The sequence below is a fragment of the Podarcis bocagei genome (genome assembly GCF_964188305.1).
Source record: "Podarcis bocagei genome assembly, chromosome: 10".
NCBI classification, from domain to species: domain Eukaryota; kingdom Metazoa; phylum Chordata; class Lepidosauria; order Squamata; family Lacertidae; genus Podarcis; species Podarcis bocagei.
In genome coordinates, this window is record NC_138135.1 from 47,508,440 (window position 1) to 47,533,102 (window position 24,663).

The 24,663-nt window shown below is 40.4% G+C and overlaps 1 protein-coding gene and 1 long non-coding RNA gene across 6 annotated transcripts in view; both read right to left on the reverse strand.

Moving 5' to 3' along the window:
* Positions 1-1,283: 1,283 nt before the first annotated feature.
* On the reverse strand, positions 1,284-3,513 carry LOC308596766. The gene is made up of 2 exons (XR_014012697.1): positions 3,238-3,513; positions 1,284-2,864 (listed from the first exon to the last, which is right to left on the reverse strand). It is a non-coding gene; the product is annotated as an uncharacterized lncRNA (long non-coding RNA).
* A 2,534-nt stretch (positions 3,514-6,047) lies between these two features.
* TMEM19 (transmembrane protein 19) overlaps positions 6,048-24,663 on the reverse strand; it is a 29,578-nt gene continuing 10,962 nt past the window's right edge. For 2 of the 5 annotated variants that reach the window (XM_081211970.1, XM_081211971.1), the window contains 6 exons: positions 13,735-13,888; positions 13,118-13,231; positions 11,284-11,421; positions 10,717-10,968; positions 9,017-9,226; positions 6,048-8,369 (listed from right to left, as the gene is read on the reverse strand). In XM_081211970.1, the coding sequence (XP_081068096.1) occupies positions 8,206-8,369; positions 9,017-9,226; positions 10,717-10,968; positions 11,284-11,421; positions 13,118-13,231; positions 13,735-13,867 (1,011 nt within the window). In that variant the 5' untranslated portion in view covers positions 13,868-13,888 and the 3' untranslated portion in view covers positions 6,048-8,205. Of the gene's footprint in view, positions 8,370-9,016; positions 9,227-10,716; positions 10,969-11,283; positions 11,422-13,117; positions 13,232-13,734; positions 13,889-16,696; positions 16,901-17,619; positions 17,769-24,663 lie in introns of those variants that run through there. The other 3 variants (XM_081211969.1, XM_081211972.1, XM_081211968.1) reach the window with 3 other exon arrangements.

The following is a 24,663-nucleotide window of genomic DNA, read 5'->3' on the forward strand; positions in this document are numbered from 1 at the left end:
GTTGTGGAAGCAATAATGAACTGCAATAAACATCCTTGTATATAAGAAGAAGCTGGCGTTGGTCTTTTGTGAGCTGAGACCTGAGGCAGCCCTGACAACACCATATATCAGTTTGCCATCCTGAAGCAGAGAACGAAGTGTGGTACACTACTAGATTCTGACAAATAGGGCTTTAAAATAAATCTGATCACATTTTGCTCTGCCTAGATGGGTCAAATAACTTTTATTTATTGGTTGAGAATCTGAGATGTATCAATTTCTGCTTATGAATATTGGGGGTGTGTGTGTTTCAATTCAATCTGCATTTAAAGGTGAGCTGACCTAATTTGTATTTTCCAAAACAGTATGAAAACTGAAACGTAGCCATCTTTGCAAATAAACGCTTTGTCGAATTTTGCAATGCATTTCTCCAGCCAAGTAATGTGTACAAAAGTGCACATATAGTGGGGTAAAGTGCATGTATTAGTGAAAATAACAAAAACACATTAGTATAGGGGAAATTGCTTGGTGAAAATGTGCATATTAGGGAAATTTGCATACAAAGATATATTAGGAAAAATTAGTATTTAAATACTGATTAATCTTCATGATAACTTTTTTTAAAAAAATTGCAAACTGATGTAGGGAACTGAATTTAAGATTGGGGGGGGGATGAGAAGATGAGAGAAACTCAAACTGACAGATCGGTAAAGGTAAAGGGGCCCCTGACCATTAGGTCCAGTCGTGGCCAACTCTGGGGTTGCGGCGCTCATCTCGCTTTATTGGCCGAGGGAGCCGGTGTACAGCTTCCGGGTCATGTGGCCAGCATGACTAAGCCTCTTCTGGCAAGCCAGAGCAGTGCATGGAAACACCATTTACCTTCCTGCTGGAGTGGTATCTATTTATCTACTTGCACTTTGAGGTGCTTTCGAACTGCTAGGTGGGCAGGAGCAGGGATCGAGCAATGGGAGCTCACCCCATCGCGGGGATTCGAACTGCCAACCTGATCGGCAAGTCCTAGGCTCTGGTTTAACCCACAGTGCCACCTGCATCTCTAGTAATGAGAAGCAGAAGCATACCTGCTTTTATTCTCCTGCCAGTCAGCTTTATCCAAGAACACAACAAAGGACCAAAGATCTACAAGAAGTAGGCTGCCAATGACACACAATGCCATATATTGCCTTAGAATCCTAGGGGTTTCAGTTTAAGATATCTATGGAGAATTTTACTTAGCTAGTTGCGTATCTACCTCCTCAGCACTATTGTTCATCTTTATGGGAATGGGAGTCTCTGCAGATAGGGGGGAAATGTTCTGAAGGTGAAAATAGTTGGTAATTTCAGATAAACTGTATCACGGTTGCTATCTACAAATACAACACATAGCAGAACAAGAAGCAACTCCCAGTAAGAACACATTTGGGGAGGGGGGGAATTATTCATTTGAAAAACTCCAACTCTTAATCAAAAGCAATTTCCAAATTCTATCCAAAAATAACTACTTCCCAGCTCACCATCTGAAGTATAGATCCAAAGTCGCTAAGGTGAAAAGGAAAAGCTCCCCATCAGAAACAAGATGTGCTCAAGAATGTCTAATCTCCACAGCTTTTGACTGAGAAATTAATCTACAAAACCCAGAAAATATGACTGTACCTCTCTCTCCAGGAGGCTAATTATGTTATTTTGAAGATTTTCACTTAAGTGCTGTTAATAATGCAGTCCTACATATGCACCTACATAAGCACCATTGTTTTTCAATGGGCTTACTCCCAGGCAAATGCACGCAGGGCATCAGCATAAAATTCTTTTTTTAAAGTATATGCTTCTGACATAAAATATAAAAATGATGTGTAGTTGGGCCGGGCCGGCTCCTGGTGGCGCGAGGAATCTGACTCAGCTCCCATGGCAGCCCTGGCGCTTCTTCCCTCGTCCCCGCTCCTGCTGGGCCAGGTGGAGTCTGGCTCTCCAGAGCCCGCCGTGACCCAGGCAGCCCTGGTGCTTCCTCGGCGTCTGGGAGGAAGGACAGTCCAAGCTGTAAGGTGAAGTTCACGACAGCATGCACTGCTCACCGAAAAGCTGTTTCTCAGAAGCTTGCTTTACCACGAGTACTGTATCCCAGAGCATGCTGCAGTTGGGCAAATGTGCTCCCTTGAGCCCCAAAGAAAGAGACACACTCCCTGGGGAAATGGCGAGGTTCGTTCCATGGTGGACGTCTGCCCAGCGTTGGTAGAGAGCGATGGCAAACCCCATGCTCAGGTTCTGTATACCTGAAGGAGCATCTTCACCCCCATCATTCAGCCTGGACACGGAGATCCAGTGCCGAGGGCCTTCTGGCAGTTCCCTCATTGCGAGAAGTGAGGTTACAGGGAACCAGACAGAGGGCCTTCTCGGTAGTGGCACCCACCCTGTGGAATGCCTTCCCATCAGATGTCAAGGAAATAAGCAGCTGTCCTATTTTTAAAAGACATCTGAAGGCAGCCGTTTAGGGAAGTTTTTAATATTTAATGCTGTGTTGTTTTTAACACTCGATTGGGAGCTGCCCAGAGTGGCTGGGGAAACTCAGCCAGATGGGTGGGGTATAAATAATATATTATTATTATTATTATTATTATTATTATTATTATTATTATTATTATTATTATTATTATTATTATTTGTTTCATGGTGTCAGTATAAAAGCTGTCCTGCCCCTGCTCTCCCTCCAGGTCTTCAAATATTATGTCATCTAAATGGCAAAGAAGAGAAGGCTAGAAATTATAACCGTTTTAGGGACTTTCTTATATACCCTGAACATATCCTTGGAAATAGACATTACCTTCATGTTTTCTTTGTTCTTTCTTCCTCCTGCCATCTTTCTCCAGATCAGGATGGCAGGAGGTCTGCAGAGCCTACGGGGAAACAAAGAGCCACATGGGATATGTTTATTTTCTGAACCTTGAAATAGTTACAGAGAGACCTTTCCTAAGAAACCTCAGGGACTAAAATTTCTTTGGAAGCAATATGTATATGCTGAAGGGTCTTATCTTTTGTGTCCTCTCAAAGAGGGATCCACAAGCGGAGCGGGGGAGTGTGGGCGAGGGGAAGGTCTAGGGAGAGGGGAAATTTTATTTTTTCTTCCCAGATGGGAAGACTTTTCTCAGCCTTAAAAGCCTAGAAAAGAAAAGGAAATGGGGCTCACAGTTAGTACTCTCTAATGCCTCTAAGCTCAAGAGGAATTCAGTATCATCACAGAATGCAGATGCTGAGAGAAATCTTACTTACATGTCTATCTCCTTCCTGTAACAAACGCAAAATGATCCAACCATAGCTCACCAGGCCTTTTAGCACTCTGATGACCAGTGAGCCAGCAGAGGGAGGTATCACAATGGCTTCTGTAAATCTGGGGCTTGTCCCTGGAAAATAGGGACACTTAGCAGGTCTCCTGAGGTGCCCAGATGGGAGACCACCAGGGAACCCATTATATGGTGCTTAGAATTATACAGACAAAAAGTACTATGTAAATATATATATGTATACACACACACACACACACACACACACACACACACACAAATGTAAAAAGCCCCACACTACCAGCATGCTATCTGCACTCTCATGCTGATCTCCTGAACAGCAGGTCCGTTGTACAATGCAAAGCAAACATATTTTTTAAAGCCTCGTGTCTTTACTTTTTTCTTTTTAAATTTATTTTTATTAAAGATTTTCTTGGTTTACAAAAGTACACTCCTTGTCTCTTTTTTCAGGTTGTAGTCTTTCTTACAAATCAGTTACATTTGTTGTGAGAAATAATGTTAAGTACAGTATAAGGTTTCTTTGATCAAATTAGATTTCACACCTGGTTTCCAGCTCCAGGCCTGCCAGAAAATACATGAGAAAACCAGTAGGTGGCACTCCCCACTCTGAATCATTATAGAATTAACGTATTTTCACAGTTTTTAAACAAAAGCATTCAACACTTCAAAAAAGGACTTAAAAGCAGGCCAGGGCATACAGGAAAATCAGCAGTTATCAATATTGCTGATTTTAACGCTGTTTTTATACCAGCAAATAAAATAATGGAAGTGGTACTGGTTTCCTTGGATCCTGTTTTCATTGAAGGAATGTGGTCTCTAGAACAAGTGAAATAATAAGGAAGAGGGTGGTGCCCCAGAATAAGAGAACAGCTGGCGTTCTTCCTTGGAATCATTTGCCTCCAAAATATTGCCTCTCCTTTCCTTCTTATGCATATTTTCTCTGTTGTTCTTTCATCTCTGTCTGGTTTGTGTGGGTGTTGTTTTCCCTTAGGTAGAACATGCAGCAGGTGTGCAGTGAGAGCAGAGCAATCATGAAGCGGCATGTCGAGACAGGCATGCACAACCTGGGATTCAGTAACTAGGCACAGACCACTAGCCAAGGATTTTGGCTTGCCACATACAAGCTATTTCCCATAGTTAAAGTGAAAAATGTGCAGTCTTCCAAAATAATACTGGGAACGGGAGGAGACAGAAGAGAAGCAACTCTGCATTGTGGATACTAACTGGTTCCCACAATGGGTGCAAGAAAATGCTTGTGTCTGTTGCAGCAATCCTATTCCTGCTGCTGGAAGGCATTTTCAACTTGCCCTCCTGATATTTGCTGAAGTGCAACAAAAACCTGTAAAGCCAGTTTAACAAGAGAATATTACTGAGGGGGAACATGCGATCTCCATAAGTAATGCGTCTAAAGTGCAAGTTTAAAGGATTTCAAAAGCTATTATTCATCCACAAGCCAAGAACATCCTAGTTTCTCTTGGGCAGGGAGTCTTTAACATAGGGTAAAAGATCAATTGGTCAGCATGCATACCCCTGAACCACATTCTCTCATTCATCATATATATGGTTATATTGAAGCAGGTTTTCAAAACTCAATGGATGCCGCATAGGGCATAGGCCTATAAAAGCACAAAAAAACCAAATCCGTATCATAAGCTAACCTCATACAGTGACCTCTCTTAAATGGCATACTGGAAACATTTCACCACTATTCAGCATTCACATGAGAGTTCATGTGAGTTCACATGAGAAGTGGCAAGGGGAAGTGACTTCTGCAGATTCCCCTTGCTCCCAAGGCCCCCACGACCTGCCAAAACTTTGGTCCAGACAGTTCCTCCAGAATAGTGTGGAACATGACACCAGCAAGTGTCCTTTCCATTGGTGGGACCAAAATTCTCCCACAAGCAATAGTGCTTCCACTAGCGGACAATGAAGTCTGGATTTAACCTAACGTTACACCTAAGTTTATTATTACAAAGAGCATGTTCACAAAATGAACACAAGGGTGAAGTAAATCTTCAGTGCAAGATGATCCCAGCTTCTTCCCGACTCAGCACTTTTTCAAATGACAGGTGCATGTATTAAGAGTCAAAATCTGATTCATTTGTGAAGCATGTTCCCCCTGCCTGGCTTCTGAAAGGCTGCCTGTTTATTTTTAAAAACCCAGATGCCCATTTATCAATTATTTAACTTACTGGCTTCTTGGTGACCTCACAAGCTACTTGCCAATCAGTACTGGGGGCAGCCATCTTCTGCAGCAAACTAACAGAACTGTTGTGTCCTCCGCATGTCTTTACCCAGACTGAGGTGCATTCCAGTGTAACGTTGTGGTATTCTTTCCATGAAGACATGCATACAAAAAATGTTATAATACTGAATTCAAAATGCACGTGACAGAACAGCTTAAAGCTCACTATATATGACATGTACAAACCTTGACTGATTTTTGTATAGATATTTCCCACTATTTATTTTGACTGTACACAGATGCAGAGTGCAAGAGAAAAATATTTTACAGACTTTAAAATGTGTATCACAATTATCCATCCTTCAGAAGATAGATTTGCTTTGCTTTCCAATAATAATTTCAGGATAATGAAGAGCTGCCTTTAAAAAAAAACACCTGGTGCTAGCTAAGGCAGAAACATTTATTAGGATAAAAGTAACTGATGCTGTTATATAATAATGTCTGAGTGTTCTCAAAGCAATTTGTCTTCAGTTTGGTTTTAATTATTTTTCTAAAGTTGTTGTAATGGCTAAACAATAAAAACAAAAAACGGATTTCATTTTTAAGTCAGATTTATTCAAATGGGTATAATTTAATAAAACAAGCTCTCATCTGGAAAAGAAATTACTGCTATATGCACTTTCAATACAAATAGCCCTATAGATCTCAAAAGAAGAGCCCTGAGGCAAAGAATATTAAAATGTATGTTCCCTCTTACGTAAAAAAAAGAAAAAAGGAAAATCATTCAAAGTGTTAAATCTCAGCCCACTTATCCTCTCTCTCTCTCCACACCCCTTTCCTTTAAAACTTGCTCACACTTTCCTGTGTTCTCACTCTTCTGACGATGGCTAGAATGTGTTCATCATCAGAGAGAGCTTTTCTCTGCCAGCTCTTTTTCCAGTTCCATCAATTTCTTCTTGCCTTATTCTAAGTTCCAACTTTTAAACCCCCCTTTTTATATCTTTGCCATCTTCCCACAAACTTTAGACATCAATTATGTTGTAGTATTAGAACTATCTCGTGGCAATAACAAAAACAGCACAGATATTTTCTAAAGTGGACTTTTGTTGATGCATTCTACTATAAAATACAATAAATGTTTTCATCTAAGGTACCACTTTTTGCCTCCCTTTGCTGTCTCCTCTTTTTATACCTTTTCCAGGTTCTCATAAAGCACAAACTTTTCACAATGGTTCTGTAACATTAGTGCAATTTACATGCTGCTTTGAGGTGTTATATTCACTTTATTGTGCCCAGTATAATCCTACCTACACTATAAAAATCTTTCTACAATGAATGTTCACAAAGTCAAATGTCTGATTACTGTGTGAACGAGTGAAGTTCAAGGCATCCAGTGTTTTGCTGTCCAACTTTTGAAATATTCTTGTGATCTGCCTTGTAAGGCCATGACCCCTATTTTACCTTACAAGATCATGATCCCATTGACAAGTTAAATTTGTAACTACCAACTTGAAAATATTGACAACTCTGAATGGATACAGTCTTAAAAGTAGTTTGTGGGTCATAACAATAACATCCTACAGATTTTCTTAAGTATTATATGCCAGATTGAAAGTGTTAGCATCTCTGACCAATATAAAACTGCTGTAAAACAACAAATATAAGAGTACAGAAAACACATCTGTTTGCAAACAAACTAGATAAATCAAAAGTATATTGGAGCCTATTTTACAATCATACTACCTGAAAAGTTTTCATTAGCACAAGAGAAATTTCACATCCTGAGAAGAGTTGCATTTAGTTATACAGAAGTACAACTTTTACCACAGTTCGTTTACTCTTTCTGTGTAAAGATGAGGTTTCTGAAAGCTCAGAAATCCAGTTCCGTATTGTGCAACTTGCATGGTCAAGAAAAGAAACCTGCATTTATTGATGACTAAAGTGAATCTGCAGGCTGCCACCTTCTTCAGGTTTAAAAAGCAAAACATACAACATGAAACAGAAGTAAATTAAATGAATGTAAAGAATGCTGTTTGTTCAATATGCTCGGGTAAAACCATAGCTAATAAGAATAGCTAAAGATATGGGCCAAATCAAATATTCTGCCAATTTTTAAACTTTAGACACCAATTATTGTTATTAGAACAATCACATTTTAGTTCTAAGAGAAACAACACAGATTCTTTCAAAGGCTGGTTTTTGTTGTTCTTTCTAAAAGAAAGAAAGAAAAAGGTTTTGATCTTATGAAGTCATTCTAACATTTATGTCCTAACTGCCTCAACACCTTTTGATGGTGCACAGAGAAAACCACCTCCAAAGTGTTTTCCACATCCTACAACATAATAAGAAGTTAGGAGATGTATAATGTTTAAGTCCATTGCTTTGATTGTGAACACAGCTGTACTCAGTGACAGGTTAACACCTTAGTTTCCCATTTCCTTCAATAAATTACTAGATGGTAGAGAATGAATTGAGATCAAGCATACAACCTTGTAAGCAGCAGGTGAAGAAACTTCAGGCAGAACTGTATTCCATTACCAAAGCGATGTCAAATCAATACTGCCTCTTTGCAGTCTACTTTTCCTACAGTAACAGCAGCTGCTACAAGAAGTGTAGCTTCAATAGCCTGATGATTCCTTGTGGCCTGTGTAGCAGTTGTAGGAAAACAGATTCCAGTCCAGAGTGCATTGTATAGACTCCTTTAGGTCATAGCTTGTTTTTATAAAATATATGGGAGTCAATGCTTTCACTTCAGCCTCTTGGCCAAAATCCCCATGCTGCTCCCGGCAACAACAAAGCAATGACTACGGAGGAGAAGAGATTCACCGCATTGTTATCTAGGATAGGTTTTCCAGATATGTGTTTTGCATCTTTTGTCTGCTGATTGACAACCATTCCAGTACTTGTGTCTAAACCTGAAGAATGAAATACAATATAGAAAACAATTGGATGGAGAAGTCCTTTTCACCCAATAACTAGCATGGATGTCATCAAATGAACATCTACCAACACCTATGATTAGAACTATTTGTGAACATTTATACACAACTTAAGACTGCAACACTACACGCAATTTCTTGTCCCTATTTATCTCAATGGCACAAATTGGTTCTTAGGTCATTCTGCTTCAAACAAACAAGATGTTACTCTTTTTAGGATTCAAGCATCATGTCTTGGAGTGAGTGGAACATGTTCCTTCTGGCTATGCAGTTTGGTTGTTAACATTTCCATTCCCCTCTGCCAAGTCAACAAAGGTTTACAGAATACAATTCCCCACAATATTTAATATTTCCACTGCTTATTTGTGGAACGGCAATTTTTCCAGTACTATCGTTACATGATCTAAATTCAGCTCGAAGCTGCAGGGATGAGACAAAATAAACGCACACAGAACAAGATTCTCAAAGTATGCCAAGTAATAAGAAATAGTTGAAGTCAATGCAAATGATGACATGCTTTGAAGTAAGCCAAGAGCCATACCCACCCAAAAGGGAGATTACATCACTTTCATACAAATCTCAAAACAATTTATTTGTTTTTTTTTGGGGGGGGGGGACCTTACCGCTGTATTGCATCGTTGCTCCTAAATAAGAATCAGTAATGGATCCCAGTAAACCAGCCATTCCACCAAACACAATAATGGGCCATTGTGGAGCAGATATATCCAGGTCATTCACAAACATCAACTGGGAAATGAAGTAAGCTACACCTACTGATGTGCCACCAAGCAAACTTGAGATTAGGCCCACTAAAGTAATGCCACCATTGGTACCTAAAAACAAAATTAAAAACCCAACGTAACTGGCATTCTAAACTTGTTAGAACATACATTTAATGAAGACTACAAAAACTAATGGTAGATTTGTTACACGCTTTTGGACTATGAGGAGAAATCTCCCCTTATGCTTAAAATAAATAAAACTGAATTAGATACAATTTATCTTATACTCTTTTTGCAGCAGTGTTCCCAGTGTTATAGAAACAAGGGGAACCACAATGTTCTACAATCTGTTTAAATTACACTTCTTAAAGTCGTCAGCAAACAAACTGTATTGAGTGCAAACACAACCATTGGTTTTTTTTTTTTAGTTGAGAGCATTAAGAGACTGGGAACTGGTCACAGGCTTGCAATATCTCTCCCCATAAATTCTTCTCTGCTTTTCCTTGTTAGCATTAACTTGAATGTGGCATTACATCACCACCAATGTTGACACTAACCGTGGTCAGTGTCAGCTTCCTAACTCTGGTTAAACGCCAACCCTGGTCATCATAGCAAAAGGAAGGATGGAATTCACATGAGGGGAGGAGGAAGCATGCAAACCTGCTCCTGATCTCTTGCTATCATTATGAAACCTAGAATGTCATGTTTGTCCCAGCATTTATTCTGATGAAACGTTAAGTATTGTTACCTTAAAGAATCCAAACATGGACAATTTGTCTGAAGAAATAAGGGTAACTAAAATATAACTACCAAAATTTAGGGCAGATCTATTACAATTTTGAACACAAAGGAAAGTATCAGGCTAGATGGAGTAGACAACAGGGCTCTCTCCATTCAAAGCATGGCCTTTTGAATGAAAAAGTTAAGCAACTTTCATTAGAGAGGAAGAAATCAATACTGATGTCAACATTACTGTCTGTGTGACTGAACTACTGGACCAGCACCTCCCTCAACTGTAATCTCAACTAACTGGCTACTGGCATTTTCAAAAGCAGAATTTTTCAAATCAAACCACTCTAGAATATATAATATATGCATACACAGTAAGTTCCAGTCAAGCTTAAGGAAGGACATTATTCACTTTTGGAATATGACATAAGCTTCTGTTCTTTTCTATCAAAATTCAAAATATTTCCCAGTCCTAGAAGACAGAGATGAATTTTGAATACAGTAGTATTTCTAGTAAGGTTCTGATAAAAGATTAATGGGTTTTTCTGCAACAGGTTGCATAAAATCATGCCCAAATAGGACAGAATGACTCACAAGATGCCATAACTCTTATCATTTTTGGACAGTTTGACCAGTTACACTCAGTTGTCACTGAATCAAATGTAGAAGAATATGATAACAAAGGGCCAAGCTACAAATGAGCTAGCACAAAGCAGCCTTTTCAGGCCTAATTTAAGGCTACGTAAGCTATATTAAAAGTACACCTCCAAGGTTTCCCAGGCCACAAAAATGAATTTAGCAGGCTGCACACAAACCATTCATCCTTAAACTATGGTACTATTTAAAAAAAACAAAAGCAGAAATTTCCTTACCTACTGGAACTTTTTCCCAGGTTGTTATCAATCGGGGTTCACTACTCATGACAGTGCCAATCTCTGAAGCCCACGTGTCTCCAGCACAGCAAGCTAAAGCACCCAGAAGTGACAGGCACATCCAGGATGCTGTATATTGTTTGGAAAAGTCTATAGGAATTTCGCCTGGACCACTTTCAATCATGTATAGCAGAGCCAATTCTGCAGGTACACCACCATTGCAGAATACTTGTACCCAAGTTCTCTGCCCACCTATGTACAGAAAGGGAAGACACAAGTTCTTAAGAGGAATTTTAATATGCAATATCCTTGAAAGCACACAGAAAAAGAATAAAAGCTAGACTGTAAAGTGTTTTACATTTCAATCATTGTGGTTTTCCTTCGTAACTAGAAGTAAAGATCATTACTAGTGCAAAGTACTTCGTTCAGGTACTTGCAAGTCACCCACCAGAAAGAAGAGGGAGGCGAAAAATAAATTACAGTGCATAGTCCGTTTATCACCTTAATTAAAAGTCAAAATGCATTTTTTGTAATCAATTGGCTTTAAAATTGATGTTTAATTCTCACCTTCTTTGTATTCAGAATCTATTTGCTTCTTTATTTCTCCTTTCCACCTCGTGAGTTTGGAGGAAGTAATAAAAAACATGAACATGGCAGCGAAAAAGCTGTAATTTGCCACAGTGAGGATAAATCCAACTACTAAACCTAAAAGAGGGAAGAGATGGTGTCACAAGTTATGTACTCTGGGAAAATTAGTTCAAAACCAGCCTAGACTATGATGACAATGTAAAGATAATATTGTTCGGTCTAAAGATTAAAGCAGCAGAAAATCCCAACGATATTGCATCTTCTGTTTACCTATGCAATTGGTGAGATAAGAAAATGTGCTATAAAATAAAATTCCTAACATACAAGTGAAGATTGCAACAAACTGTTGCAATGTGGCCCATGCATTTCCCGTATTCTAGCCAGTCATGATAGATTACTCCATTCCATTTCCCCTTCAGCTGCCACTGAACTTGCTTTAGGAGTGGGGTGAGGAATTGCCCCTTTGCTTTCTATTTCTTCAACTCTCTGAAGTACCGTATTTTTCGCTCTATAAGACGCACCAGACCACAAGACGCACCTAGTTTTGGAGGAGGAAAACAAGAAAAAAAATATTCTGAATCTCAGAAGCCAGAACAGCAAGAGGGATCGCTGCGCAGTGAAAGCAGCAATCCCTCTTGCTGTTCTGGCTTCTGGGATAGCTGCGCAGCCTGCATTCGCTCCGTAAGATGCACACACATTTCCCCTTACTTTTTAGGAGGGAAAAGGTGAGTCTTATAGAGCCAAAAATACGGTATCTTCCTCTTGTTTTTCAATAGCCTTGTTTAGGTTACACAGATAATAAACCTGAGCTCACTTTTAGTACATAAGTCCATAACTACTTCATCATCTTTGGGCAGCAGCAGGAATTTCCCCAAATATAGAACTTTTTGCATTTTTTAAAATAGTAAAGTTCTGTTCATGGCCTTTCTTCCAACTGTTCATTTCCATTCTTTATTCTTATTTCCCTTCCCTTTCTGGCACTGAACATACTGGTCACATGAGCCTCCCTCTGCCAAATCAACACCTGCATTAAATTTCCTTTCAGTTTTGATCTTCACAAGTCTTCATGCATGTCATATCTATCAAATGTATTTTTTCTTGCCTCAGTATTGCAATTTTCATTTTTCCACTTGCATAATAAATGCTGAATTGACACAACAGGTCAATAAATTAGATCCCATTCATACCTACTCCCTTCAGAAATCTTGGAGGATAATAAAATAGACAGTTTTAGCTTCTGCTAGATGAAATTATTATAAATAAGCACAGGACTACAGGTGCTGATTCCCTATTGGGAGTGAATCAATGAACATAATAATAATAATAATAATAATAATAATAATAATAATAATAATAATAATAATTTTTTATTTATACCCCGCCCTCCCCAGCCAAGGCCGGGCTCATAAGCCTCTCCCCATCACCATCTTTTCCAGCTGATATAATCGGCAAGTATTCTCCTTGGCAACCACACCTCATCAATGTTATACACCACACCTAGTCCATTGTGGGCAATAAATATACCGTTTACATTAGCAAGGTTATGGTTGCTTTAAGTCAATTGGACGACATTTATATTGTTTTGTGAATGAATCTTCCCTGCAATGGAAATAACTTCAGAATGTGGTAGAGACACTACATCATTTGCAAAATAGCTCATACAAAAAAGTAAGATGAAGTAGCACAAGAATATTAAAGCCAAAATTATGAATGGCAATACGGAACATTCCACTGAAAGGTGGAGGGAGGAGGGAATCAGGAAATTTCTAAAACTATATATAAGCACAACCAAACTTAAGGCAGCAGAACATACCTCCTATTGCTCCACTATGATCAAGACTTTTTTTCTTAAATCCTCGTGAAGCTATTATCAGGGGAATTAAGATTGAAACAAGCCAACGCCATGGAGAAATAGGCCGCAAAGTACCTATAGAGTAGTTTAAAAACAGCACTATGTCAGAATAGCAATATGTCTTTCTACATTCTTTAGCATTCTTTTACTACACGTTATTATCGTCTCTCGTTTCCTTATGTACACGACTGGACTGAGTTTTCTATAGGCTTTTCTTTCTGCACAAATATGGGTTAGGATGAAGGCTGAATAAGTAGCTGTGAGTTTTTATGCTCCTCTCCCACAGAATTCCTTGCCAACATTGGGGAGCCCTTCAGAGCAACACCCTGTGAAGCATCAATTGGAAGGAACTTTTACACTCTTAATTTTACATGTAAATATGCATTTCTTATCTAACAGTCACATGAAGTTATTTTTAGTTATGTAAATATGTGTTAGGCAACAACTGAATTTGCTTGTATTCTTTGAAAATGAAACATTAAGAAAATATTAGGATTAGAAGCCACATTTAATAAAAGACTGTGTATGAGTGTTGTAAACTAAAATGTATCATGCATTAGTAGTAATCTAGACTTTACCATAATACGTGCTTGCAGTCATAGACACAATCCAAAAAGATAAAGAAATGCAAATAAGTACACTCAGTATGATAATATTTGTCATCATTTTGAAATAATCTTTGTTGGAGTCGTCCCAAGAAAACAATATCATGGAAAGTCCAAGGCTGATCACCTGTGTATAGAAGAAACAAGAACAAGCTTTCAGATAATTGTTTTTTTAAAAAGTGTGCAAATTAAACAATGTGGGGAAAGGTAGCTTCCACATTCAATAAAGGCAGAAGAAGCTATAGTTAAATCAGCCAGCTTCATAAGCCAGTTTGAAGCTGGCTTCTTTGTCAAGTACCCATTGTTGGTTATATACCTGGGTTCCCATTTCAAATTCAATGGTAAGCCAAAATTCTTTGAAACGCAAAGCTTCCCAGTTACGCAGGGGTAGAACAAAGGAAAGAGCATGCATGCCTAACATTTTGTTTGAGCTCATGGAGGCTCATCCAATACATACAAATAAATCCAATAAATACAAATAAATCTGCATGTGAAGGCCTGCTGCACAGAATCCTACAGGCCTAACTAATGGACAATTCACATGCCCTTAGTTAACAAGGCAACTTCTGCTGCAAGCAGCAGGATTTTGAAAAAGAGTCAATGTAAGGAGCCAGAGGGAGATATTATATTTTTTCCATAGCATAGGCTCCAACAGCTACTCAATAAGCGTATGGAGAGAGAGAGTTGCAGCATGATCAGGCAACAGTATACCCAACAACTTAAACTCCATTTTCCTCTTCTGTGCAAAGCTACTAGAAATGCAATCAAATGCCAATAACATGCTATTTTGTACCCAGATAATGGATTAGGAGATGAGGTAGAGCTTTAAAATAAAGGAAAGGCAATGACCTGCTTCTCTTCTTTTTAAAAAACAAAACAAAACCAGTGCTTCTTCACTGAATGCACAACAGTGTTACACAGTAGATGAAAAAGTATTAATGAAAAGTTTGCAAGATTGACATGGTAGGCATGAGAACAACACTATTTTGCAAATACTCTCACATAAAATATCCAAACAGGTGACTGGAGCTTGTACACACCAGTTGACACGGGAATCACAATGCCTGCACTTTCCTTATCTGGAGGATGTTCCATTCTTGGAAAATGCAAAGCATATGACATCCATTGTTCAAAAAACACAGTATCATTGGAACAGAGCATACTTGCAAGAGAAGTTGTATAGAGTGAACACACTCATGCATTGGCACTAAAAATGGATAAAGTGGGGCATATAAGTTAATTCACTCTCCAGCGCTCATACGGAGTTTAGCCCTTTCTGCTGCGTTCTTCTTAGGTTGGTAGTCTAGCAACCTATCCTCTCATGCTCTAGTAGCACATCCCAAACATCCAAATATTTTGGGATCAGAGTATCACTACATTTGATTGGCTTATTTGCTCTGTTCCTCTTTGCGCACTACAGACATCCAAGCAACAGTACAGTGGTACCTCGGGATAAGAACTTAATTCGTTCTGGAGGTCCGTTCTTAACCTGAAACTGTTCTTAACCCGATGTACCACTTTAGCTAATGGGGCCTCCTGCTGCCGCCGCGCCACCACCGCACAATTTCTTTTCTCATCCTGAAGCAAAGTTCTTAACCCGAGGTACTATTTCTGGGTTAGCAGAGTCTGTAACCTGAAGCGTCTGTAACACGAAGTATCACTGTACAAGGGAATGGAGGGCTAGAGCACTTATTCAAGGAGGGTTGCTGGACTGCCTTTTCAAAGAACAAGCTGAAGGAGACACTGTTCCGTATATAACGTCCACAGACATTAAAAGGAACAGGATCAGAAGGTTAGTACCTTTATAACATACTACAGACCCATGTAACTAGGACTGGAATGCCTAATCAATTAATTGCTTAGAACGTGCCCCTGAATTGTGTTCATGCCTCTTTCTTACCTGGACGGACTATTCTCTATCACATGGCTAGAATGTACATGACGCCAAAGGCCCATCTAGTCCAGCATCATGTTCTCATGGTAGTAAACCAAGTGTCCTTGGGAATGAAGGCCACAAGCACTCTCTCCACTTGTGATTCCCAGCATCTGGTATTCAGAGGCATATTGCCTCTACTAGCAAAGGTAGAATATAGCCTTATTCCCATAATCCAGAGCAGAACCTTTTCAGAATGGAAGGCTAGAACCTTAATCCCCCCACTGCCAGCCAACCACCTGTCCATCACCTGGTGTCACCATGACATCAGGTGACCCGTTTCCCCTTTGCAGCTCACCTTGACTGCAAAACACATTGCAAAGGAAGAGCCCAGCTGATGCTAGCATGGCTTGAAGTCACTACCAATCAGCTGATCAATGCTGAATTTGAGCTCTACTTTCAGCAGGGATTGGCTCCCCTCAGGAACTACAACTGGCAGCTGGGGAACCAATCCCAGTGGGGTTTACATTTGAAAGGCATTAAATACAAGCCCCGCCTGCCAAGGAATAATCAGGAGCATATTTTAAAGCTCTGATTGTTCCTCAACAACTGTGTCTTGCTTCATGATGTCTTGTATGATGGTAGGTGTTGCATGGCCTAGGGAAATAACATTATGGGCCAGATTAGAACCCCTGTTGGGCCAACGGTGCCCCATCACTGCCACTGTCTCTTTGTATGCTGAGAACCATAACAGCTAGCAGTTTCAAGCCACAAATCTAGTGTCACTTTAATCAGAGTATTGTGGCATAAACATGGAGTATACTCCACACTTTGTGTTGATTTATTGCACTGATTTGCACCCCACCTTTTGGGGTACAAATCCTTCCAAGGGATCTCACAAGTAAAATGAAAATGCATTATATAAAATCACAATAAGGAAGTATCCAACACCTAACAATTCAGAAACACTGCTCCCGTGAGACAGTATGTGGTTCCTAGCCCTATACAGGCGTGGGGGTGGAGGAGAATCTGCCTGGAGGAGCCTGAGATGACCTTCTTTACCTGTCTCTCTTGTCCTCCTTTTCTGGCTCTGGAGCCAGTGTGGTGTAGTGAAAGGCAGTGTGGTGTAGTGGTTAGAGTGCAAGAATAAGTCCTGGGAGTCCACAGCTCAAATCTCCAAAGCTCACAGGGTGACATTGGGCCAGTCACTCATACTCAACCAAACCTGCCTCACAGTGTTGTTGTGAGGACAAGCAGAGCTTTTTTTCCAGCTGGAGCTCAACTCCAGCACCTCTCAGGTGGGCACCATTGCCATTCTAAGAGAACAAGGGAGAAATTCACGGTGAACTCTGGAACTCTTTTTCTAGAAAAACAGCACTGAGGAAAAGTATGTAGGCCACCTTGAGCTCCTTTGAGAAAAAGGTGGCAATCACAGAACCATAGAGTTGGAGGAGACCTCCAAAGGCAATCTAGTCCAACCCTTGGAGGAAAAGTTGGGATAGAAAGGTAGCGAAACAAACAATCGCCCACCTACTCTTGTGTGACAACTAAAAAGGTGACGTGGCTATGTATTTAATGCTTTTATATATGTATGGCTATGTATATAATGCTTTTTATGTATTTAATGATTTTTAATGCTTGGCAGGGGGTTGGACTCGATGGCCCTTGTGGTCTCTTCCAACTCTATGATTCTACCCCGCCTTTCTCCATCCTGGAACCCAAGGCTGTTTACATGGCAGGCTCCCTGGTGGTCTCCCCTCCAAGCACAATTGTCACGTTTCGTGTTTTCAGACCACCGGCCAGGACTCAGCAAACCCCTAAGACTTTGAGGCCGTGCAGGGCAAGCGCTACACGCATTACAAACCAGGAAGGGGCGAGGACCTCAACCTTGCGCGAAAACCGGGCACGTTGGAAAGGAGCCGCGGGAGCTTCTAAGCCCGGACAGGGGCCCGCACAGGGGTGCTCCTCCGGGGCTTTCTACGCACCTCAGCACCGCCGGGGCCTCGCCTGCCTTCTGGGGGTGTGGGAACCGCCGCATCTTTCTCACCCGCGCGCTGCCAAGACGCAGAACAGCAGCTGCGGAGGCCGCGGCGCTTGAAAGTCCCATGGCCGCCTCAGAACAGCGCCCCCCGCCCCGCGCAAAGGACGCTTTGGAGCTTGAAACCAGTGGCCATAGACTGATAGCGGATAGACTCATACGTTTTCAAGGTTGCGGGTTGGCACTGAACTGGCATTCTCTACCCGCCGCTCGCAGAAAGCAGTGGGCAAATCCAGGAGCGAGCTTAGCTTTGTGCTTAGCTGTATCCTTACAGAAACCAATCCTGCACCCACTTACTTTGCACCCACTTACTGACCCTTTAAATCAGTGGGACTTCCTTCCGAGTGGATCCGCCTAGGATTAATGCATTGTTGGGGGGGAGGGAGGGGAATCCGACGTACTAGCGGAAGCTCGAGGCCTCTGCATACAAATAAAACTCCGATTTGAGCTGGGAAGGATTAAGCGGACATGTCTTTGCTGTGTCCGCAGTCGGAAATTCAAACTAGCCTCGGTCCTGCTTTTAACCAGAAATATTGCCGGTGGATTAAATTCCAGGCTGGTCGTAAGGCACTAACCCTCTTCACTTTGCCCCATCAGCATAATTCACATACGAACGGCAGTTTTGCCCCAGGAGGAGGGAAGGGGGGGCATCGAAATGAACCAGGAAGTTCTATCTCTAGACAAAAAAACCTATTGTCACTCTAAGCTTTTTCTATCTCTTTGTCCTCCAGCTCGCCACGTGTTCTTCTTATCTCTGTATCCTTTAGCTCGCTCGTCTCTATCAATCTCAGGCCTCTAGAGCGATAAGTTGTCTTCTAGCGCGCATGTGCAACTGCTGGAGGGTTGAAGGCGAACCTCTCTTTTGCTGCCCCGTGACCAGGGGCGTGGAGGCAACCTGCGTGGGCGGCTGAGCTTTGCTTTTTCCTGCCCTTGCTACAGGCACGAGTAATTACACCCGCCAACGACACCACCCCCCCCCCCGTGCTTTGAACTCCTGCAGTGCTAACAGCTACTTCTTGGCCCACATCAGCCATGTGGACAATTCACCAATGGACGTTTGCAGAAACGCTTATTGAGCGTTCAACCCGATTTCTTCACAAGGGGAGCCTAGACAACGTTGGCTGTTGGAGCTTTTCGTGAAGAGGCTGTCAACACAAGCATTTTCTCATCACTTTCCTTATCCAGAAAGGGACAGTTTTGAGGGGAAGCATGGTTGCTGTGCAAGAGCTCGAAGTTGGCTTTAATCGTGCATGCTGAATTTGCCATAATATGATTGATTCACACCTCAAAATGCCAATACAGTCGTACCTTGGTTTTCGAACAGGAAGTCCGTTCAACTTCCGAAACATTTGGAAACTAAGGCGCAGCTTTCGATTGCGCAGGCGCACCAGAAACAATAGCAGAAGCCACATCAGGCATTCGGCTTCCAAAAAAAGTTCAAAAACTGGAAAACTCACTTCCTGGTTTCGATTGTCCGGGAGCCGAAACGTATGGATACCAAGGCGTTCGACAACCAAGGTGTGACTGTAGTCTGGAAGCATCCAGAAACATGTTGCAGAACACAACTGCAGAAAAGGCCCTGAGACATCAGTTTTATTAGTTGTTCTGTGATGCTTCCCCAGTACCACTAAATTGTTGCTATCTCGAGGGCCACTCTTGCACTACAAAACAACAGTAGCAGGACAAAAAAACAAACTGGAACATTTGTAGTATAAAAAGTTGCAAGATTTCTGCAGGAGGTTAGGGGACTTACACTGATTGAGAACAAAGCAGTATGTCCGCCCCAAAATCTTTGCAGGTGCTACAAGTAATTGAAAGCAGGATTGCATATAACTGCCCCATAACATCATGAGCACAAATAATCATGAAAGCATATTGAAAAAAGACATGGAAGGACCTGCAGATGACACCTGGAATTAGTCCCCCTGGGAGGGGATTTTCTCTTGAGCCCCTCTGGTGAAAGAAAATAAGAAAAGGAGAAGGGTCAAGGTGTAAATGAGGGATAAATGGTATGGTACTGCAGATGAGAGGCAAGGCCTTCACTTGTACTATGATTTTCCCCTCTTGGTACAGAATATAAGACTTCCAATTATAATAGCGGAGGATAAGAGGAAGGCATTTTGAATGTGAATTTATTCCTTTTATGAATTGCTGCTTAAAGCTAAGTTTATACAGCTGTCAAAGTTATCTCCCCTGGACTCCCCATGATTTGGAGTGTTGAATATTTATTTGTACTGCACTCTGCTATTGTGCACTCTATATTTTATTGTGCTCTGTGGAAATTATTGTAGAAGCAATGTTTTATTTATTTAACAACATTTGCATATTGCTTACTTGATAAGAAAACCTATAAGGTTTTTATTTATTTTTGCCATGATAGTTGTTATTGAACTGAATTATATTGCAGTTATGAAATGAATGGCTTTGAAACGTTGCAGTTATATTATGCACTATTTGTATTGGTAGTATTACTAATTATTGAGTTAGCATTTATATTTGAATTATTGTATTGATGGATGTTGAGTGGTTGCTATGAAATAATTACTGGATTTGTTTGAAATACTACTTTAGAGCAATATTGAGCAATTGAGTGGTTGCTCTGAAATAGTTACTGGATTTGTTTGAAATACTACTTTAGAGCAATATTTCAACTATTTATATAGTGCCTGATACCACAGTCTCTAAGCAATATGCAACGAAGCTACAAAAAAACCCCACATCCCTCCATTACAATTAACAAGAAGTCACAAACCTTACTTAAAATGTTGGCTGAAATGTTTAAAGGCTTCACCAAGCACCAGAAGTTCAGTAGAGAAGTTCCCTGTCTGATCTCAGTCAGGAGCAAGTTTCACAGAATTGGGCCCACAATACTGAATGCACAGGTCCTGGTGGATTCAAGCCATGTGACTGAGCCCTGGGGAACCACTAACGTAAACTCCCCATAATACCTCAATGATGGGACAGGGATAGAAGCATAAGGTGGTCCTTAAGGGATCTTGGGCCAAAATCAGTAATACATAAATACACAAACCTTGAAGTTGCATATTGGTAGCCGATACAAGTTTTTAAGTATGGGAGTTATGTGCTTGGGTTGTTTGTCCTCCTCAGCACTCTACTCAAGGTATTTTTAACAAACTGGTCTTCCAGGCAAGTCCTAAGTATAGTGTCACATGTGTGCCACTGCTTTAGATAGGATGCAGTTTTTACTTTAGCTATGATGTGCTTTCACTTGCTGTAAAATGCAGCAACACTGAGTGCGACTGTATTGCAAAAAAGCAGGATAGAAATAAGTAAACTGACTGACGTGACAAATGCTAGAAATAAACCCCACTCATCATTTAATTTATGCTGAGCCTGAGAAAAAGCTGTATTATATGTAGGAAGGAATCACGGCTTCAGCAGAAAACTGAAAGTAAAGAAAACCACAAGTGTGGGACTGATATCTCCAAATATTCTTTCTGGGAATGGAGAACATGGTTTAGCACCAAGAGCAGAGGCTCCATATGACGGCAGATCACGCCAGTTTGTCAACCTCAGCAAGAATATGACAAAATAGTATATCACAGTGTCAGCAAAACAGCCAATAAAAAGTGTATTTCAGAGAGGTATACATGAATTGAAGACAAGAAAATTACTAGGGAGTGTATTTTAATCATCGGGATGAGGTGTGGTTTAAAGACTTCAAGATGGGGTAGGAGACGAGGTTCTGCTTTTCCAAAGCATTTTTATAATTTCCAGGTAACCCTGCATCCTTGACACACTGCTTACAAAATATGCAGGTAAGCTTAGCTCTCAAGACTGCAGCTTAAGTCTTCAGAACCATTTTTTATTAATACAGTCCTATTGTTTTTGCTTTTGCTGTTTTTATTTGTTTGTCCTTTTAAATAACAATTAATCTACTGGCTTATTTTGTGTGTCATTTACCAGTTCTTAAGCTGTTTACTTGAATCATTTTAAAGTTAATAGTTTAGACGAGAGAATTTGCAAGCCAACCTGAAAGTCATTGTTGTGGAAATGTGGGATTAAAACCTTAAGCAAAAGAAAGTATTAAATAGTAAGCATGTCATCTCAAGTGTTCTGAACATCTTCTAACTTTTTAAGGCATTCAGAAATTAATATCTATAAATATTACTCTCCTATTTTTCAACGTATATCCTGGAACTCCCATTGATTTTGAATGAGCTTTCAGAAGATGTGGTTAACATCCATAACCTTGATGAAATCCTCAGAAATCACAGCAAACTAAATTTAATGCAAATAATAAGTGATAATCAACCAAGGCACTTGGTTTCCCCCAAAGAATCCTGGGGGCTGTAGTTTGTTAAGCGTGCTAAGAGCTGTCAAGAGACTGCTGTGCCCATCACAGAGCTACAATTTTCAGAATGGTTTAACTACCAATCCTTCTTCCGAGGGAACTCTGAGACTTGAGGGGAATAGTACACTAACATAGTGTACATAGTACTAATGGGGCTAAGTCACATACCCAAAATAGACCCACTGAAATCAGTGGAATTAAGTATGTCTAACATTGGATGTAACTCAAACTGACTGTGAGTTAGTGGTGCGGTATCTACTCTCATGAAATGCCTTCACATTACTTTGAACACAGGTGTAGGAGTGCGTTCTTATGCACATTTGCCAGACCGGAAGCCCCACTGAAGTCTGCAAGACTTCTATCTAAATAAATAGCAATGCCCAATGGAGCTTCAGCCTTTCAAAAGGCATGCAATGGAGCAGATTAAGCACTATGATCAGAACCCTTAAGAAAGCACACTTCTTGTTATAATACTCTCCCATTCTGTTCTCCACTCCTTGCTCACTTTCCCAATTGGATAACAAGGGAGAATGCACCCTGCTTCTCATGCTAGTCCTTACACTCAACTGAAGACCATTGCACTCTGTTTTCAAGTTTAATAAAAACCTGCAAAGCCCCATCAGCTCTTGACTCTCAGTGCCTTCAGTACAGGGAGATCATGTAGGGATATTTTTGAAATGTCCACTATTTATTTATTACATTTTTATGCTGCCCTTCTTTCGGGGAGTTCAGGATGTGGGGTGTGCATGGTCCTCCGCACTCCCATGATTCAGCCTCCCAGGATTGTTGTGAAGGTTAGTTAAACTGAGAGAAAGTTTAGATGGAAGGGAGGAATTTGAACTTTAGTTCTCTTGGTCTTTGTATGACATCCTTACCACAGTTTTTCCTATTCTAATGTAGGAAAAAGAAACAAGTGTTTCCAAGTATAGGAAAATAGAGAGGCTTCACTATCAGGCTATTGAAAATTGTCCTATTACTCTTTAGCCCTACTACAGTGGTACCTCGGGTTACATACGCTTCAGGTTACAGACTCCGCTAACCCAGAAATAGTGCTTCAGGTTAAGAACTTTGCTTCAGGATGAGAACAGAAATCGGGCTCCGGCAGCGTGGCAGCAGCAGGAGGCCCCATTAGCTAAAGTGGTGCTTCAGGTTAAGAACAGTTTCAGGTTAAGAATGGACCTCCGGAACAAATTAAGTACTTAACCCGAGGTACCACTGCATTTGACTTTTGTATTAAGGATGGAAATGTTTTTGAGCTGAATAAATTATTTTTATTATATAAGCAAAATTTTGGGTTTCTTAAATTATACTGTACTCTCAGCCTGCATTTCACCCAATGGTCCCAGGATAGGTTACAAAAATGTCACAAGTAAAACAAATGTAATTTACATTAAAAAGATAAAATAGCAAAACCAGTAACAAAATAACAGGACAGCAGTCCATATGAACACAGGAGAAGGGAATACTTCAATTCAGCAAAAGGCCTGGATAAGGAAACACATATAGACCAATCCTTGAAAAGCATATAAGATGCATCTCAGAGGGGAGGTAATTCCACAACCTGATTGTTTGCATTACATGCTAGTATTTACTGCTTTATCATATTTGTGATCTTAAGCACGTTCCCTCAAAAAAAAAAAGGGGGGGACCCAAAATCCTCAAATCAGTGAGACTTACAGGAAACACATTCAGAATGGAAAGTGTAGTATTTTAAAATATTTTCTTGATGAATCCCTTAAAAAGATAGGTGTTATTCAGAACACATGTGATTATAGGCCCTTCCCAAAGATCGGAATGTTGACCTGAAATATCCTGAGTTAACACAGCTCCATAAAACAGAGAGCAAGCTTCAAAGAACCTATGCTCTGTTAAAATATGCTGATGAAAGGAAGCCAGTTAAAGTTTGATGTATCACAGTATTTTAATATTCTTTTGGAAGCTGCCCAGAGTGGCTGGGGAAACCCAGCCAGATGGGCGGGGTATAAATAATAAATTATTATTATTATATTATTATAAAGCTTACTTCGAAGTATCCTATGTACCTATGCATAATACAATTAATATTTTCCCACATTATTTTTTGTCTGCCATGCAAAAGACATTTACAGTCCGATTCTATGCACATACAGTACTCTGGAAAAAGGCACACGGAATTCAGTGGAACTTGCTCCTAACTGTACATGAGATTGCAACCGCTTCCAGTTTCATTTAAAAACACAGATGCAAATAGGGAAAAAAGAGTCTAGCTACTTTAAAATACTTCAGGAATACAGTGGTACCTCGGTTTAAGAACAGCCCTGTTTACGACCTATTCGGTTTATGAACGCCACAAAACCGGAAGTAGTGTCCCGGTTTGTGAACTTTACCTCAGTCTAAGAATGGAAGCCAAAAGGTGGAAGGGCACCGGCAACAGGAAGCCTCATTAGGGAAAGCGTGCCTCAGTTTAAGAACGGTTTTGGTTTAAGAACGGACCTCCGGAACGGATTAAGTTCATAAACCAAGGTACCACTGTATTGGGTTAAAATGCTGTAACTGGATACAAAATATCTTACTTCGGCCAGGAAGCTTTTTTATTTTCAAAACAATTTGGCTTTCATGCCTACCTTTCATATGTTTCTTGATGTTAGAATGTTATGGTTCAATCCCCGCGCCCCCCGGCAGAATTACTTCTATACT